The 15,576-nt window shown below is 33.8% G+C and overlaps 1 protein-coding gene across 1 annotated transcript in view; it reads left to right on the top strand.

Moving 5' to 3' along the window:
* LOC136025244 (protein O-mannosyl-transferase TMTC2-like) overlaps positions 1 to 15,576 on the top strand; it is a 117,059-nt gene that overhangs the window by 70,363 nt on the left and 31,120 nt on the right. Inside the window, exons 4-5 of the mRNA XM_065701077.1 lie at positions 5,963 to 6,695; positions 11,948 to 12,062. Of these exons, the coding sequence (XP_065557149.1) occupies positions 5,963 to 6,695; positions 11,948 to 12,062 (848 nt within the window). The remainder of the gene's footprint in view (positions 1 to 5,962; positions 6,696 to 11,947; positions 12,063 to 15,576) is intronic.

The raw sequence follows: 15,576 nt of genomic DNA, 5'->3' as shown, positions 1-15,576 counted from the left end.
ACTTTTAGCTTGAGAAAATTCTACGTCTACCCTTTATTTGGGTCATTTCTGTAGACTTCTTTGCAAAATGAAAAAAAAAATATATAAAATAAAAAATGGAGAAATTTCCAGCCAGTGAAAAAAGATATATATTTATTTTGTTGTTTATTTTTCTAGCATACAAATATATTTCTTCAATAAAATAAGAAGGAAAATATCTTTTTCGCTGACAGGAAATATCTTCGTTTATCCTTTTCTTGTTTGTTTTTTTTTCATTTTTTATGTATATCCAGTGTGGTCTTCGAAATTCGTTTCCGGCTTACCTTCAATTGTGCTTATCGTACCTAGAGCTATAGAACTGACAAAGTTATTTTCAGTATCTCCCAGTTTTTTTTTCTATTTGATCTTCCATACCTCGAAAATCTATTTCTTCAATAAAAAAAAAATGAAAAAATCTTCTTTTTGTGATAACACTGAATAATTAATGCATTGGTATTTATCATCGTGTAAATTTTTTGCCAAATTATGCCCCTTCTCAGTCTTCGAATCTTCATCATAAATATCGCCAAAGTAAGAGATCCCATTACCTGCTTTTACGAGCTTTTAACTGTTTAAATATTCATTCTGATTTCAGTCTGTGTGAGTCAAACTAACTATTTGCAGTACTAATAAGTTTTAAATTTATGACGTCATTAGCAATAGTGGAAAGCACCAATCTTGGCAGAAGTGAATATTTGAAAATTTTATAAAACCGATCCTCTTTCGAAGAATTTTCAGTTTTGTAACGATGAAATCAAATCACATAATATACTATTAATAACAAATTGGTTACAGGAAGATATAACTTTATATTATAAACTGTGAAGCTATAGTTTTTACTGATCTGTTGATGTGTATGTTATTTTCTAGAATCATAATACACATGATAAATAGCTGCTAAATTTCATCGCTGTAGGTAAGTCATCCATATATCTGCATGTTTCAATTATTCTTGATAATCATAGAATGTCGTAAACAAGATATTAAATTAAAGAAAGAACTGATGGTAGCTTATGATATAAAAATGTTAAAATGAATAAAAATATCTGAAAAGCCGCTTCGGAAGATTTTGCGGGCAAGGCCACTTTTTTGCATAGTTCAATTGTTATTAATCTTATACCTTCAACTTTAACTAACGTATAATAATAAATTTAGCCCCTTAAATGCTTGCAATACATAAAGGGGGCTAAAACTGTGCTCCTTTGTGAACTTATGGTAATACAAATTGCTTAAAATTGTGTGTTCCCCATTATCTTAAACACAATAAAAGCAAATAATTGATTATCAGAAATTATAATTAAATAATTTGCTTCTAACCTTCTAGTACAATACTGTAAACACTGATGTCTAAAAAGCATAGTAAAAAAAAAAAAAAAAAAAAAAAAAAAAAAAAAAAAAAAAAAAAAAAACGGTGAATCTTCCTCTTGAATTTTTTTCCTGTTTTTTTTTTTTTTTTTTTTTTTTTTTTTTACGGTTTTACGGCATTCATCAAATTGTCCTTTAAATAGTTCGGCTAAAAGATCTATTTCAGTTCTACCATTAACTTGTATTCTCATTCACTCTGGCCTATTCTGACAAAAAACGTAGGTTGTTTTTGCATGTCTACTATTATCCCCTGCAAGCTCATACGCTTGGAGTGAGGAGACTTGGGACTTTCCCTCCCTCTACCTCCCTGAAATGTTAATATTCTTACGATCCCTTGGACAATTTCTTGTTTTTTTTAAATAATCCGCCTATTTTTTGTGTTTTTTTATTTTGCCTCCCACCCCAACAGATTTCTACGCATGTGCCTGATCTGATCTAGTGCTATCTGATGTTAACTGTCCATACAAATGTTGAAGCAAGGGTGCCGGAATAACACCTACCTCGTATAACACCTAGCAAGTATTAAGTTTAAACTGGATTTTCTCCAAACTCCTCTTGGTTTCCCTCACCACATATTTGCTAAGGTAATTCTGTTTCATTATATGGAAATACATTGCATTGGAAGGGCTACCTTCATAATACCATCTTCTTTTACGGTGGGTCTTCTCTTTATCTATTTTCTTCGTTCTTCGTTGTTTGCTGTACGTCTCCAACACCTTGCGTCAACCCATCACACGTAACGTCATATACACCACACCCCTACCATTTGTGGCACACGCAAGCTGGTTCAAACGTTTGGCAATTAGGTGAACCCTCGGTCGGACTTCGCCCCTCCCACAAAATGCAAGGATTTCTGGTATTTTTTATTTAATTTTTATGCGGAAACCACATCGTTTTTTTCTTGACGAACACCCCATCCCCGTAATGGATCAACCCTCCTCTCTTGTAAAAAACTATATACGTGCCCATAAGGTGCCCATCTGACTATCTTTTCCTTCTAAAGGTTCATTATCAACGTTTTAAATTTTGATGAATTTATTTCTTGGACATTCAGCTTATCACGACGTATTTTAGAATAGAAACGTTATTTTTTTTAAACTGCACTTCAGTATGATTTTAATGTTAAAAACCGTTAATGGCTACAGGACCTTGTAACAAATGGCAGCAGTCAAAGGCTCGAAAGCAGTTGCAGTGACTAATGGTTAGTCTTACAAAATAGGAATAATCTCACTATTGTACTGATTTACTATTCATTCCCATGTTACCCATCTTGTTACTTTTGCTTAAGAAAATCTCAACATTCTAGTCGAGTGTAAACCTATCAGGTGACATTAGTGCATTCAGTTGTAAGCACTGTTTGGGACAAGATAAACATACCCACAGTGGACACAAAGAATCCGATGCGCCCAGGAATTTGTGTCTCCTAGAGTGAAATAATTCTACTTCAGCTACCATAGCCTACTAATAGTTTACCGTTATACTTCAGACCAGGATTAGTAACCCCTTTTTGTTAAGCTTGGATTTCAGCCGTCAAATTGTTAAATTGAAGCTGACAGCCTTGAAACCAGCAGTAGTAGCATGCTTGGCGTAGATGGGCACATCCAAGGTTTTATGGGGCACTCCGTTTAAAAAGTTGGTTTTTAGGCCGGAAGTCTTGATCTTTGTGCATTTTGGGATTTTTTTTTAATAGAACTTCCTAGGGGATACTTTGACGACCCATAAGGAAGGATTCACTATGTTCTCTAAATATATCAATTTAAACTCAAGAATAAGCCTTCTTCTTCTTCTTTGCCTATTCAGGAATTGTAATTGTTATTTTCCTTAGTCTTTAATAGTAAAATGTTATATTGAAAACGAATTTGCAGGAAGTTTAAAAAGAGCTAGAAATCCCTCACGATGACGTCAGTTTTGCTGTGACGTCATTTTCAGCTTTTTTAAAACATATTTTAAGTTTTGGTTACTACGGGTCGTGTCCTGTGGTGGCGCAGTGGGTTTGACCTTAGCTTGGTAATACGGGACCCAGAGATCGAATCATGCTGCAGTAATGCACCGCAGGGCCGACGCAGGGACCTTAGTAGTCAAGAAGCGTCGTAAATCTGATACAATACAATACTACGGGTCGTTTTGAGTCCTTTTAGCCCTTAAGGGCTCAAAAATATAATTTCCTCCAGAAGCGATTATTGAATATTAAAGCAGCATAAGAAAATGTATCAAGTGATCTACCTACTTTCATCTAAGCCAAATTATGTTGTAAACTGCAAATTTACCGCAATACATAGACAACCTGTGTTAGGTCACTCCTAAGTTGTTTATTTAGAAATGTGAAAAAATGAAAAAATTCTGATCTGTATAAGGCAGGTTTTCTAACAAAACCTGAGAACAACCTAACTTAGTTATGCATTGTTATAGTGACTGACATTTCCCCCATCCATTTATTGATGCATGCACAGTCAAAGCTCTATAGTTATTTTGGCAAGTTAAGGCGAAGACTCGTGAAAGGAGTGTAAGTGATGGAATCAATATCGAATTTTCACCTCGCACATCTAATCGCTAGGTTGGACTGTCTAGGGGTTTAAAACCCGATTAGACCATAAAAGGAATAATTTGCGGCCTCAAAGATCCTATGTCCGGTAGGACAGAGATTCGATTCCTGATGCCGTTCGTTATTTGGTTTGGAACGGGGGTCACCGTTATACCTTTGTAAACTCAGCCAGAGTCGACCCAGTGCTAAATGAGTACCTGAAAGAATTTGGGGGGGAAACATGGGAAACGTAGAATAAATTGCCCCCAACCATGTATTGCACTCCCAAGTGACAGCTGGGAATTAGGAAATTGGTACCTGCACTACGCAGACCATAGGTCAGAATGAGAAAAAGTTTTGGTCTCTCAGAGACTTAACCTTTCGATCCAGCAAGGCCAATAAACTGAACACGTAGTCTTTTTAACTTGAAAACCGAAAAAAAAATGCAGGTAAAAATGTTTTGACTTTGGACGACTGATGAATAATTCCTGGTTTGCTTTAAAAACGAAACACGATGTATATTCTCGACATAAGTTTAAAAAGATCTGACCCTTCCGGCGGGTGGTCAAACCCCTTCTCCTGGAGCGACCGGTCAAAATAGGATCTTGCATTTTTTGACGGTTTCCTCAGACAAATCTGGGTGCGGGGGGGGGGGGGTATACACGAGATATATACTCATGATGTATACATGAGAAACTTTCAGAAAATTGGTCCTCCTCATGGCTTGAGGTGAAGCAACGCCTCAAAATTCTGTATGTCTGCTTACTTTAGTGAAATAGCATTTCTGATTAGCAAACGAAATCTATAAAAACAGAGCAAAGTAATTTAGTTGAAAATTACATCTGAATAGGTATTATAATCACCAAAACTCAGATTTTCATTGCATTGAAATGGAACATGCAACAGTGCTTTATGGTCTCCCAATTTCAAATGCTGATAGGAAGTTTTTATAACATAGCTGGATAATGGGCTAAATTCATAGGAGTTTAAACAGGAATAATAATTATTTTTAGTCGTTTTTTTAATTCGTTTTAAAACTTTCGTGGCTAACAGGGAAAACTAGTAGATTTCGGTTTTATTGAGTAATAAATTTCTTAAATAAAAAGACTTCTGTAACCTAAGTTAACTAATGACGAGATTAAAAGAATTTAGGGATGGGAGAAAGACATGTAGACCCGACCCCTATAAACAGTACCGTCAAATCACGGAAATTTGATCACAAATCACAGTGAATTTTACTTTTCAAGATCTAGGGAGGAGAGCAATTTTATTGCTTTTTTAGATTTTTTCGGTTAAAATAAAAAAAGCCATTTTCAATGAAAGTATAAAAAAAAGATATTTCCAAATCTATGGGGGGGGGGGCACAGATTCCACTCCCTCTCACCCAATTAACGCCACTGTCTGTGAACGGGTCTGAACGATTGGGCAAGTGGTAATACACACTTAAAATGAATGTTTTAAATAAATCTAACAGATTTTTGAATTCAGCACAAAAAATTGATATTTCTTTTTACAATGAAATTTTATTTTTGGAAAAAGCCAAATTAATAAATTTTGTAAGAAAAGCAGCCACTGCACAAAATTATTAAGGATGGGAAGATTGCAATCACAGTTGTGAATTTAGTTTTTAAGTTTGCATTGGTAAGACGCTGAAAATGCTCTAAGCCCACAAACTGTTACTTAATTTATGAATACATTCATATATATATATATATATATATATATATATATATATATATATATATATATATATATATATATATATATATATATATATATATATATATATATATATATATATATATATATATATATATATATATATACATATATATATATATATATATATATATATATATATATATATATATATATATATATATATATATATATATATATATATATATATATATATATATATATATATATATGTCTGTGTGTGCGTGTGTGTGTGTGTAAATTTAAATAGGCTTATACATACACTCGGTTGCATATCCTGCAATTTAATGTATTTACCTTCCATTAATAACATATGCTTATGATTTTTCTTTTTTTCAGAAATTTTCAAAAAGCTTGATGGAGCCTACATTGGTCGTAGCTTTGGCAGTTTCATCGTTGATTGGAGGAAGACTGTTGATAATGGGAACAAAACCCCCCGAATTTTCTCCATCCGACAATCCTGCTTCGGACAGTGACTCAATAATAACAAGAACTTGCACATTTTTATACCTTCCAGTTTTTAACTTTTGGCTACTTTTAAACCCCAGTCTATTGAGTTTCGATTGGTCAATGGAAAGTATACCAACTGTGAATTCTATATATGACCCCCGAAACTATTTAACTTTAGTGTTTTATTGTTCTTTAGCATATTTTATGAAAAAGTTATGTGAAAAGCTTGGAGAAAGGCGGAAATCCCCCTTTCGGATAACTTATGACTTAGAAAAACTGAATATAAGTGTCAACTATTTTTATGATGGTGTTGACATAGCTGTGATATGCTTATTAATTGTAATTGTCCCTTTTATACCTGCAAGTAATTTATTTTTTTATGTGGGATTTGTTGTGGCAGAAAGAATTTTATATATACCAAGTATGGGATTTTGCCTCATGATTGGCTATGGTTGTGATTTGCTACGGAAGTGGAGTCGTTCTGAAACAAAAAAGAACTTACTTCTCTCAGCAATAATTCTCCTCATTTCTGTGTTTTGTGCTAGAACTGTGACTCGGAATATTGACTGGAGCAATGAAGAAAAATTATACCGTGCAGGGATTGCGGTTAATCCTCCAAAAGGTATTTTTTTCCTCTGTCTTTGAATCAAAATATCCTTATTTCTTCCTTTTGTTTTCCATAAACGGCTAAACTGTTCAAACTCGGCTCCTATGTTTATATCTAGCTAGTACTTTATAACTTCATGGTATTTTTTGTTGGACAAACATTGGGAAGGAAACATAAAATAGGCCTAACTATCCCCTCTATGAGATTAAGATGGATTTGTTAGTTTATTTCTTTTAAAGGATCTAAGTCGCTATAGGTGATATATTTTGAAAGTAGATCGAGAGGATGGAAATTTTAGGTCAATCAGTAAAAATTTTATTCTATTCTATTAATTTTGGTTTAAGGGGATAATTATAAAATTCAGTTGGTTTTGTAAGCGAGAAAATACATAGGAGGGCTCAGCATTTGGGGGAATAGGGACGAAATTCAAAAAGACACACTGAAATTGGTTGAATTTAATAGGAAAGAAAAGACATTATAGGAAAAATTCTAAGGATTATGAGGATTGAGAGGGGGTCCAGAGATTCCCCCCCCTTGTGTACATACCTGGTCATGAGCTCTATTGTTGTAAGTTTTTATTGCTTTTTTCACGCTTTCTGAAAATTAAATTTCGCAAGATAGCTAAAACTTTTTTTTATTCACTGCAACTCCTAAACTGTCACCTAGTTCTTCCATTGGCCAAAAATTTAAGTAGTTCCCGAATCTTTTAGAAATATCCGGTGCTCTGTTAAGGTAATAGTGAACCAAGTTCTTTGTTTTGGTCTATTGTTCAAAGTTTTTCATGAAAACTATCAAAATTCTTGCGAATTGATCTTGCGATTTGGCTGTGGTTGACCAAATTTGTCAATTTGAGATTAATGTCCGATTTCATTAAGTTCAAAGTGCCCAATAGACTCGTCTGATCTGTTTCCCATTATGTTGTTTAGTTCACAAGAAATATGGAAGCTTCTATTTCTTCCGAAATAGGTTATATATACTTCCCTAAAATTCGAGTCTTTTGTTGGAAATTTTTTTTTCACTTAGGCTAATCTAGCATTTTTAGCATAATTTTGTTTATGCATGGTTAATACTGTAGTTGTGAAGTCATAACGGAAGTTAAATATTAATTTGAGAAACTTAACTTTGTTAGAATAAATGCATATAATACCACAAAGCCTTTGTAAGTTTAGGTTCTAAATCCTTTTCAAGAGAAATTAAGATCATGATTAGATGATTAGATCATGTCGGACATTAGGCATAAACAAAAGACTGGACCGTATACCCTTTTTTGAAAATTGGATAAAAAAATACTTTTTCCCTCCCCTGGGTCACAAAGTTATATGCCTGTTAACCCCGTTCCTCCCTCTAGATATAACTTATCCTGAAAGTTTCAACTCAAATCCCCAGCTTTGAGACAGAACAGTATACCCCCAATCTGGGTATACAATCTGTCACCTTCTAATAAAACCCATTGACTGTATGCAATACATATAATTAGAAATACCCGCTTGCCTTCAGACTAAAAAAGAAGAAATAATAACCCCCTTATGATGATAAAAAAAGAACTGAATCTGATTGTAAAAATAACCTGTAAAAATACTAGTATCAGCTACCCATTGTATAACCTCATGTGATTGACGATGGGTCATAAATACTTACCAATTATACAAAGTAAGATTTACCAAATCGGAAACATGATATTAAAAATATTTTCGTTTCGTTTTTCCTTAGTTGGACTAGAGCTTATAAAATAAGTTTAAATAATAGACTATTATGTATTTTTGTTTTTCATATCAACTTTAGTTTTCAAAACTACTTGGTGATTTAAATTTGGAATATTTACACATGAATATTTTAGAATATTTGTGATGAAATAATTTTTATAAAAACTTCATCCTCAAGTTTTGCATTCACCTACACATTTCAATCAAACTCCAATATGGAATCTAAAACAAGCAATATTATCTTTCAGTCTCATATTTATTAGAATTCGAAAAGGCAAATTCGAAGCAAAAACATGAAACACGTTTCCATAAGCAAGTAAATCTCAGCGAAATGATGGTTTTTATATTTCCTTCTGAATTACTGGAATTGATGGGTATTTTGATGGGATTTTATTATTGGCACTGCTACCAAAACCAAAGAGGAACGTAAAATAGGCTTTCATTTCAAGTGCCTTTTTCTATGAATAGATATTATCTTGATAGCATGAAACTTCTCTCAATAGCTCTCTAAAATATAATTCTAATTAATTAATCAAGTGATTGATAATTTAAATAAGAAGTGCCTAGAAATTTGGAAAATTTAGGATTTCGGGGAGTGGGCCAGGTTTTGAGGTCCTCTACACCCTTCTTAAGTCCCTGTCCCTACCTTCCACCCAGATCTTTCATTTTTGTTCTTTTTTTTAATCGGGCTGAAGTAAATACAGCGTACTTTTATTCTAAGGTACCCGCACAGGGGATAATGCTACAAGGCTTACTGTAGAAAGTCGTACGCTAATTTTCATGTACTATTTCTTTTTCTCTATTTACAATCAAAAGAAGGTGATGTATCTCATTCTAAAAAAAGTAATAAAACCCCATTTCTGTAGGTTTGAGCATGGAAAATGTTATTTGTATTATTTTTGACAAGATTTGTGACCTTTAATGGTCATAATTAGGAACGTAGAAGGTTAAGAGCAACCAAGTGTTTTGGAAGCTAAAATCACCGGATATTGAATAATTGTAGTTAATTGTTTTAGCTCCTGTGTGACTCAAATATAAATCAATCAAATGATTTACACAGGCCCTGTTTTTTTGCTATGGCCGTGGTTCACAGTTTTTTTTTTTTTTTTTTTTTTTTTTTTTTTAGAATGAATAGTATAGTGGTAAATGAGCACTCATGCTTTTACTCCCTCAGTATTTCAATCATACAACAACTAGTCATACTGCATGGAATAAGATGCCCAAATTAGCTTGAATTTGTCACTAGTTTAGCTTATAAAAAAAAAAAAAAAATTAAAAACTTTGGCTTCTTCGACATCGTTTTCTTTTTCCTTTTTGTATAGGATTGAATATTTAATCTATTTAACTTTTTCTTATATTCATTTTTTGGTGAGTAAAGTTATTACATTTATAATCTCTTTTTCTTTTCGATTTAGTGCTTCAGTAACTCGTAATATCCGCCTCCCCCTCTATAGGCCTAGGAGACATTTGGGAATTAGTACTGTGCATTCATTTTTATGTTTAATAAATTATGAATAAATTTTATCGCAACTAATAAATAGCAAAGTTTAACAAATAAATTGTAACAAATTGAAACAAAAATAAATTATACTGAAAACAACATGATGTTAGCCTTTTCGTATAGCGGCTCATAAGTATAAATAGCGGCTCGCAAGTATAAATAACACTATAAACAATTAATATATAAATTAAATCAATAAATGTATAATAAATTATAAATACATAAATTACAATATAAATCGTGCGTTGTTCCCGAATGGAAAAGTCTCGCCTTACTTAGAAAGGAACCGAAATCTCTAACAAACCAAAAACCACTAACCTCACAATACGCATATACGCTGTCGTCAAGGTCGCATCCAGGGGGGTTTAGACCCCCACGAAATGTTTGTCCGACTCGTAAAATTGTAACAAATGCATATAAAAAAAAATTTTATGCGTTTATTAATTTTTTCGTGTAACCCCCCCCCCTAAAAAATAACCTTCTTAGAACAAAACCCTGGTTATGACTCTGGATGTCGTAAATGTATCTCGCACCAAATGACATGGCTTAGGCCTAAAAGGGAGGTTGAGAAGTCAATCGGTTTCATACAATGAGTCACAAAAGAAATGATTTAAATTACTTATAAAAGTAAAATTACTGGATAAGATGGACGGATTGATTAAAATGCAGGTTACCCGACAACTTATTGACATGAATCGTTTTTGCTGAACATGGTAGAAATGTATTGATACATAATTATGTATAAAAAGGTAGATTAATTTTCTTGTTTATTCATGTCTTCTAGTTAGACTTTATGAGAGGAAGTTTTTGAGCGGGTGCTTCTCAAATTTCGGATAAAATTTTAGGGTTTACGATTTTTTAAATTTGATAATTTAGATATTTAGTATTTTCTGTAGAAAATGATCTCGTAGATTTTCTCTACCCTTAGTTATCCCTAGAACTTATTTGTGTCAGTTCATGAAAATTGGGGGGAGGGGGGCAAATTGATTTTTTTTCAAAATCTAGGGAGGGTAATTTTGTTGTTTTTTATCTTTTCAACGAAATATAAAAAAGGATTTTTCAAAATCAAGGGGAAAGAAAATCTAGAGGGGGCATATCCCCTCTCTTGCTCCTCCCAATTGACGCCACTGCTATAACCTTGCCAGTTCTGCACCAGCATAAAGCCAGTGCCATATCCAGTGTGTGTTTACTGCGTCTGACTAAAACCGAAAAAAGCTACTTATTCTAATTAAACGGCCCTTGTGTTTCAGGAGCCGTTCTTAAAAATTGGGACAATCAGTGAAACTTTAGTGTAAAAAGCGTGGTATTGAGGAGGAGGGAGTAACCCCCTCATAAACGGAAGAGATTCTGTTCATTTTAAGCTTTAATGTTGCTACTTACTTTAGTTGAAAAAGTTTCTTTTATTTTTATTCCTGATCGTTATTCAAATAATGCCGGGAAATTTGACTCCCCCTCTAGTTAAAATTTCTTCCCCTCATGGAAATCTCCTCTGTGGAAAGTCTACCGCGGAAAATCCCCCCCCCCCAGCGAAAATTCCTCCATACAATTCCAACTCAACTGAAAATTTCCTTCGGGAATTTCTTCTGGAACATCTCCACCTGCAAAAATGAGTCGGCAAACAGAAAGTAAGGCAAATACAAAGAATTTCATATAGGAATTCTGTCAAATTCTCCCGGTTTGAAATTCACCCCTGGAAACTTCCCTACCCATGGAAAACTATCCCCGTGGAAACCTATTCCCATCGGAAAATCCTCCCCCATCAGAAAATCCCCCCCCCCCAAAAAAAAAGTCTTAATATTTCCCAATGACAAATATTATGCGTGAACCATGGACAATTTTCATAGCTTACGACCCTTTTTTTTTTAATTGATGAGCACAAGTACGTGGGATTCTTTGGGGGGAGGTCAATAATTAAATAAAATAAATTGAAGTAGAAATGACCAGAAATTCGAAAAGATTCGGCATTTGGGGGGGGGGTCTGGGCCCCGACATCTCCTTGCACTTCCCTGGCTAAGTTTCTGCTGTCATTATGAAATAATCTTAGTCATACTATTGTTTTCTAGCCTATGGCAACTTGGCAAATATTTTCAGTGCTCAGGGAAAGAAATCAGAAGCTGAGTGGGCGTACAAAAAGGCTCTAAGCTACCGCACGAACATGGCTGACGTTCACTATAATTTGTAAGTATATTACTTTAATAATGAACTCTTGGATCTGCAATATCAGAGGGTCTGGAGGGCTCCTTGGCGTCAGTTTGGGGCAGCAAAGGGCATATACCCATTTGATTTGTTCCCGCTCTCCTAGATTTTGAAAAAGACCCTTTTTGTCGTGTTTTCATTGAAAACTTCCTTTTTGGGTATTTCTATCAGAGAAATTGACAAATCTGCGTCATCTTATATTTGGAAAAAATAACTTTTGACCCCCCTCCAAATTTTTGTGAAATTGTTCCACAATCTGGGCTTTTCCAGTAGATATTTTTAAACGTTAAAAGACATGTTTCAAGATTGTTCCAACTTCACAAAAAATACTAAAACTATTGAATGTTTTTGATCGTCATGATCTTGTAATCGAAAACAAAATGAAAAGAGGAGCTACTTTCCTATAGTTCCGTGTTCGAAAGTGCAGTTTAATTTCATTGGTTTACATCTGTGACGTGGTTTTATAAAACGATTACGCTGTTCCTTAGATATATGTAAACTAAAGGAAGCTAAATAAACTTACTTTCTAAAACCTGGTAGTTCTCCAGTGGTCCTGTGTGGACTAATAAGCTATCGAAAAGAACTATTTGCTGGATTTTTTTTACAACTAGTCCCTCTATTCCTTTGAGTCTAAAGCTTGAGCTGTACGACATTGTTTTTTGACCGTATTCTAGCAAAGAAAATAGCACAGAAATGTGCTATTTGATATCCTCTGAGTTAAATTTATATTGAAAGTAAGCTAATTCCTTGAAACTTTTTACCTCTGAAACCTTCAGAACCTCTTTACCTTGAAACCTCTGAAGCATCTTAACTCAATTAATTATATTATACCTGATTTTTCAGAGCATCTTAAATATGAAACCTCTTTAAATCTTAATATTGCGACCTCTCAACACTATTATTTTGAAACCTCTTAAATCTGTTCCTTTTGCCTAAAAAAGAACGAAAAGTCAGAGTTACGGTGTTGCATATTTATTTGACTATTATATGCTTCTCTACCGAGGATTAGAATTAATATGATTAAAAAAAAACAGCAATAGTATAACCAAACAGTTCGTAGTGTTATGCATCAAAAGTTACGAGCCTGCGAAAATTTGCTTGATTTTGAAACAGGAGGGAAAACACCCCCTAAAATTCAAGAAATCTTAATGAAACGCCATCATATTCAGCATACCAGAGAACCCTACTATAGAAGTTTCAAGCTCCTATCTGCAAAAATGTGGAATTTTGCTATTTTTGCCAGAAGACAGATCATGGATGCGTGCTTATTTGTTTTTTTTTTTTTTTTGTTTCTCCCCAGCGGTGATCGTATTGTGGGGTGATCATATATGAAGGGTTTTTGCCTCCTCAATATCTTGTTCTTTACGCTAAAGTTTGACTGTCTGTCCAAATCTTTTAAGAGCGGCTACTGAAACGCGGGGGCCGTTTAATTAGAATAGGAGGCTTTTTCAAAAGTGCCAACATATTTAGCTTATAAAGCAAGGCATTGGGGAGGGGCAACCCGTCATATACGGAACAAATCTGCCAGAATCAATATGTAAATTCCGTTTTTATTTTTCGTGTAAGTTAAGCCACATTCAAACCTACATTAGTTAAAAACGATTAGAAATTAAATAAAAAGAACAAGTTTTTTAACTGGAAGTAAGGAGCGACATTAAAACTTAAAACGAACAGAAATTATTCCGTATATGAAAGAGGTTGTTTTCTCCTCAACGCCTCGCTCTTTACGCTAAAGAGCGTAAAAAAAAGACATGTTTCAAGATTGTTCCAACTTCACAAAAAATACTAAAACTATTGAATGTTTTTGATCGTCATGATCTTGTAATCGAAAACAAAATGAAAAGAGGAACTACTTTCCTATAGTTCCGTGTTCGAAAGTGCAGTTTAATTTCATTGGTTTACATCTGTGACGTGGTTTTATAAAACGATTACGCTGTTCCTTAGATATATGTAAACTAAAGGAAGCTAAATAAACTTACTTTCTAAAACCTGGTAGTTCTCCAGTGGTCCTGTGTGGAATAATAAGCTATCGAAAAGAACTATTTGCTGGATTTTTTTTACAACTAGTCCCTCTATTCCTTTGAGTCTAAAGCTTGAGCTGTACGACATTGTTTTTTGACCGTATTCTAGCAAAGAAAATAGCACAGAAATGTGCTATTTGATATCCTCTGAGTTAAATTTATATTGAAAGTAAGCTAATTCCTTGAAACTTTTTACCTCTGAAGCCTTCAGAACCTCTTTACCTTGAAACCTCTGAAGCATCTTAACTCAATTAATTATATTATACCTGATTTTTCAGAGCATCTTAAATATGAAACCTCTTTAAATCTTAATATTGCGACCTCTCAACACTATTATTTTGAAACCTCTTAAATCTGTTCCTTTTGCCTAAAAAAGAACGAAAAGTCAGAGTTACGGTGTTGCATATTTATTTGACTATTATATGCTTCTCTACCGAGGATTAGAATTAATATGATTAAAAAAAAACAGCAATAGTATAACCAAACAGTTCGTAGTGTTATGCATCAAAAGTTACGAGCCTGCGAAAATTTGCTTGATTTTGAAACAGGAGGGAAAACACCCCCTAAAATTCAAGAAATCTTAATGAAACGCCATCATATTCAGCATACCAGAGAACCCTACTATAGAAGTTTCAAGCTCCTATCTGCAAAAATGTGGAATTTTGCTATTTTTGCCAGAAGACAGATCATGGATGCGTGCTTATTTGTTTTTTTTTGTTTGTTTCTCCCCAGGGGTGATCGTATTGTGGGGTGATCATATATGAAGGGTTTTTGCCTCCTCAATATCTTGTTCTTTACGCTAAAGTTTGACTGTCTGTCCAAATCTTTTAAGAGCGGCTACTGAAACGCGGGGGCCGTTTAATTAGAATAGGAGGCTTTTTCAAAAGTGCCAACATATTTAGCTTATAAAGCAAGGCATTGGGGAGGGGCAACCCGTCATATACGGAACAAATCTGCCAAAATCAATATGTAAATTCCGTTTTTATTTTTCGTGTAAGTTAAGCCACATTCAAACCTACATTAGTTAAAAACGATTAGAAATTAAATAAAAAGAACAAGTTTTTTAACTGGAAGTAAGGAGCGACATTAAAACTTAAAACGAACAGAAATTATTCCGTATATGAAAGAGGTTGTTTTCTCCTCAACGCCTCGCTCTTTACGCTAAAGAGCGTAAAAAAAAGACATGTTTCAAGATTGTTCCAACTTCACAAAAAATACTAAAACTATTGAATGTTTTTGATCGTCATGATCTTGTAATCGAAAACAAAATGAAAAGAGGAGCTACTTTCCTATAGTTCCGTGTTCGAAAGTGCAGTTTAATTTCATTGGTTTACATCTGTGACGTGGTTTTATAAAACGATTACGCTGTTCCTTAGATATATGTAAAATAAAGGAAGCTAAATAAACTTACTTTCTAAAACCTGGTAGTAAAACCTCTTTGTCACAGAGCCTTTTTCGTACGATTAAGTGTGTCA

Source organism: Artemia franciscana, chromosome 3, assembly GCF_032884065.1.
Source record: "Artemia franciscana chromosome 3, ASM3288406v1, whole genome shotgun sequence".
In the NCBI taxonomy this organism is placed as follows: Eukaryota; Metazoa; Arthropoda; class Branchiopoda; order Anostraca; family Artemiidae; genus Artemia; species Artemia franciscana.
This window is presented reverse-complemented; position numbering and strand designations above follow the sequence as displayed.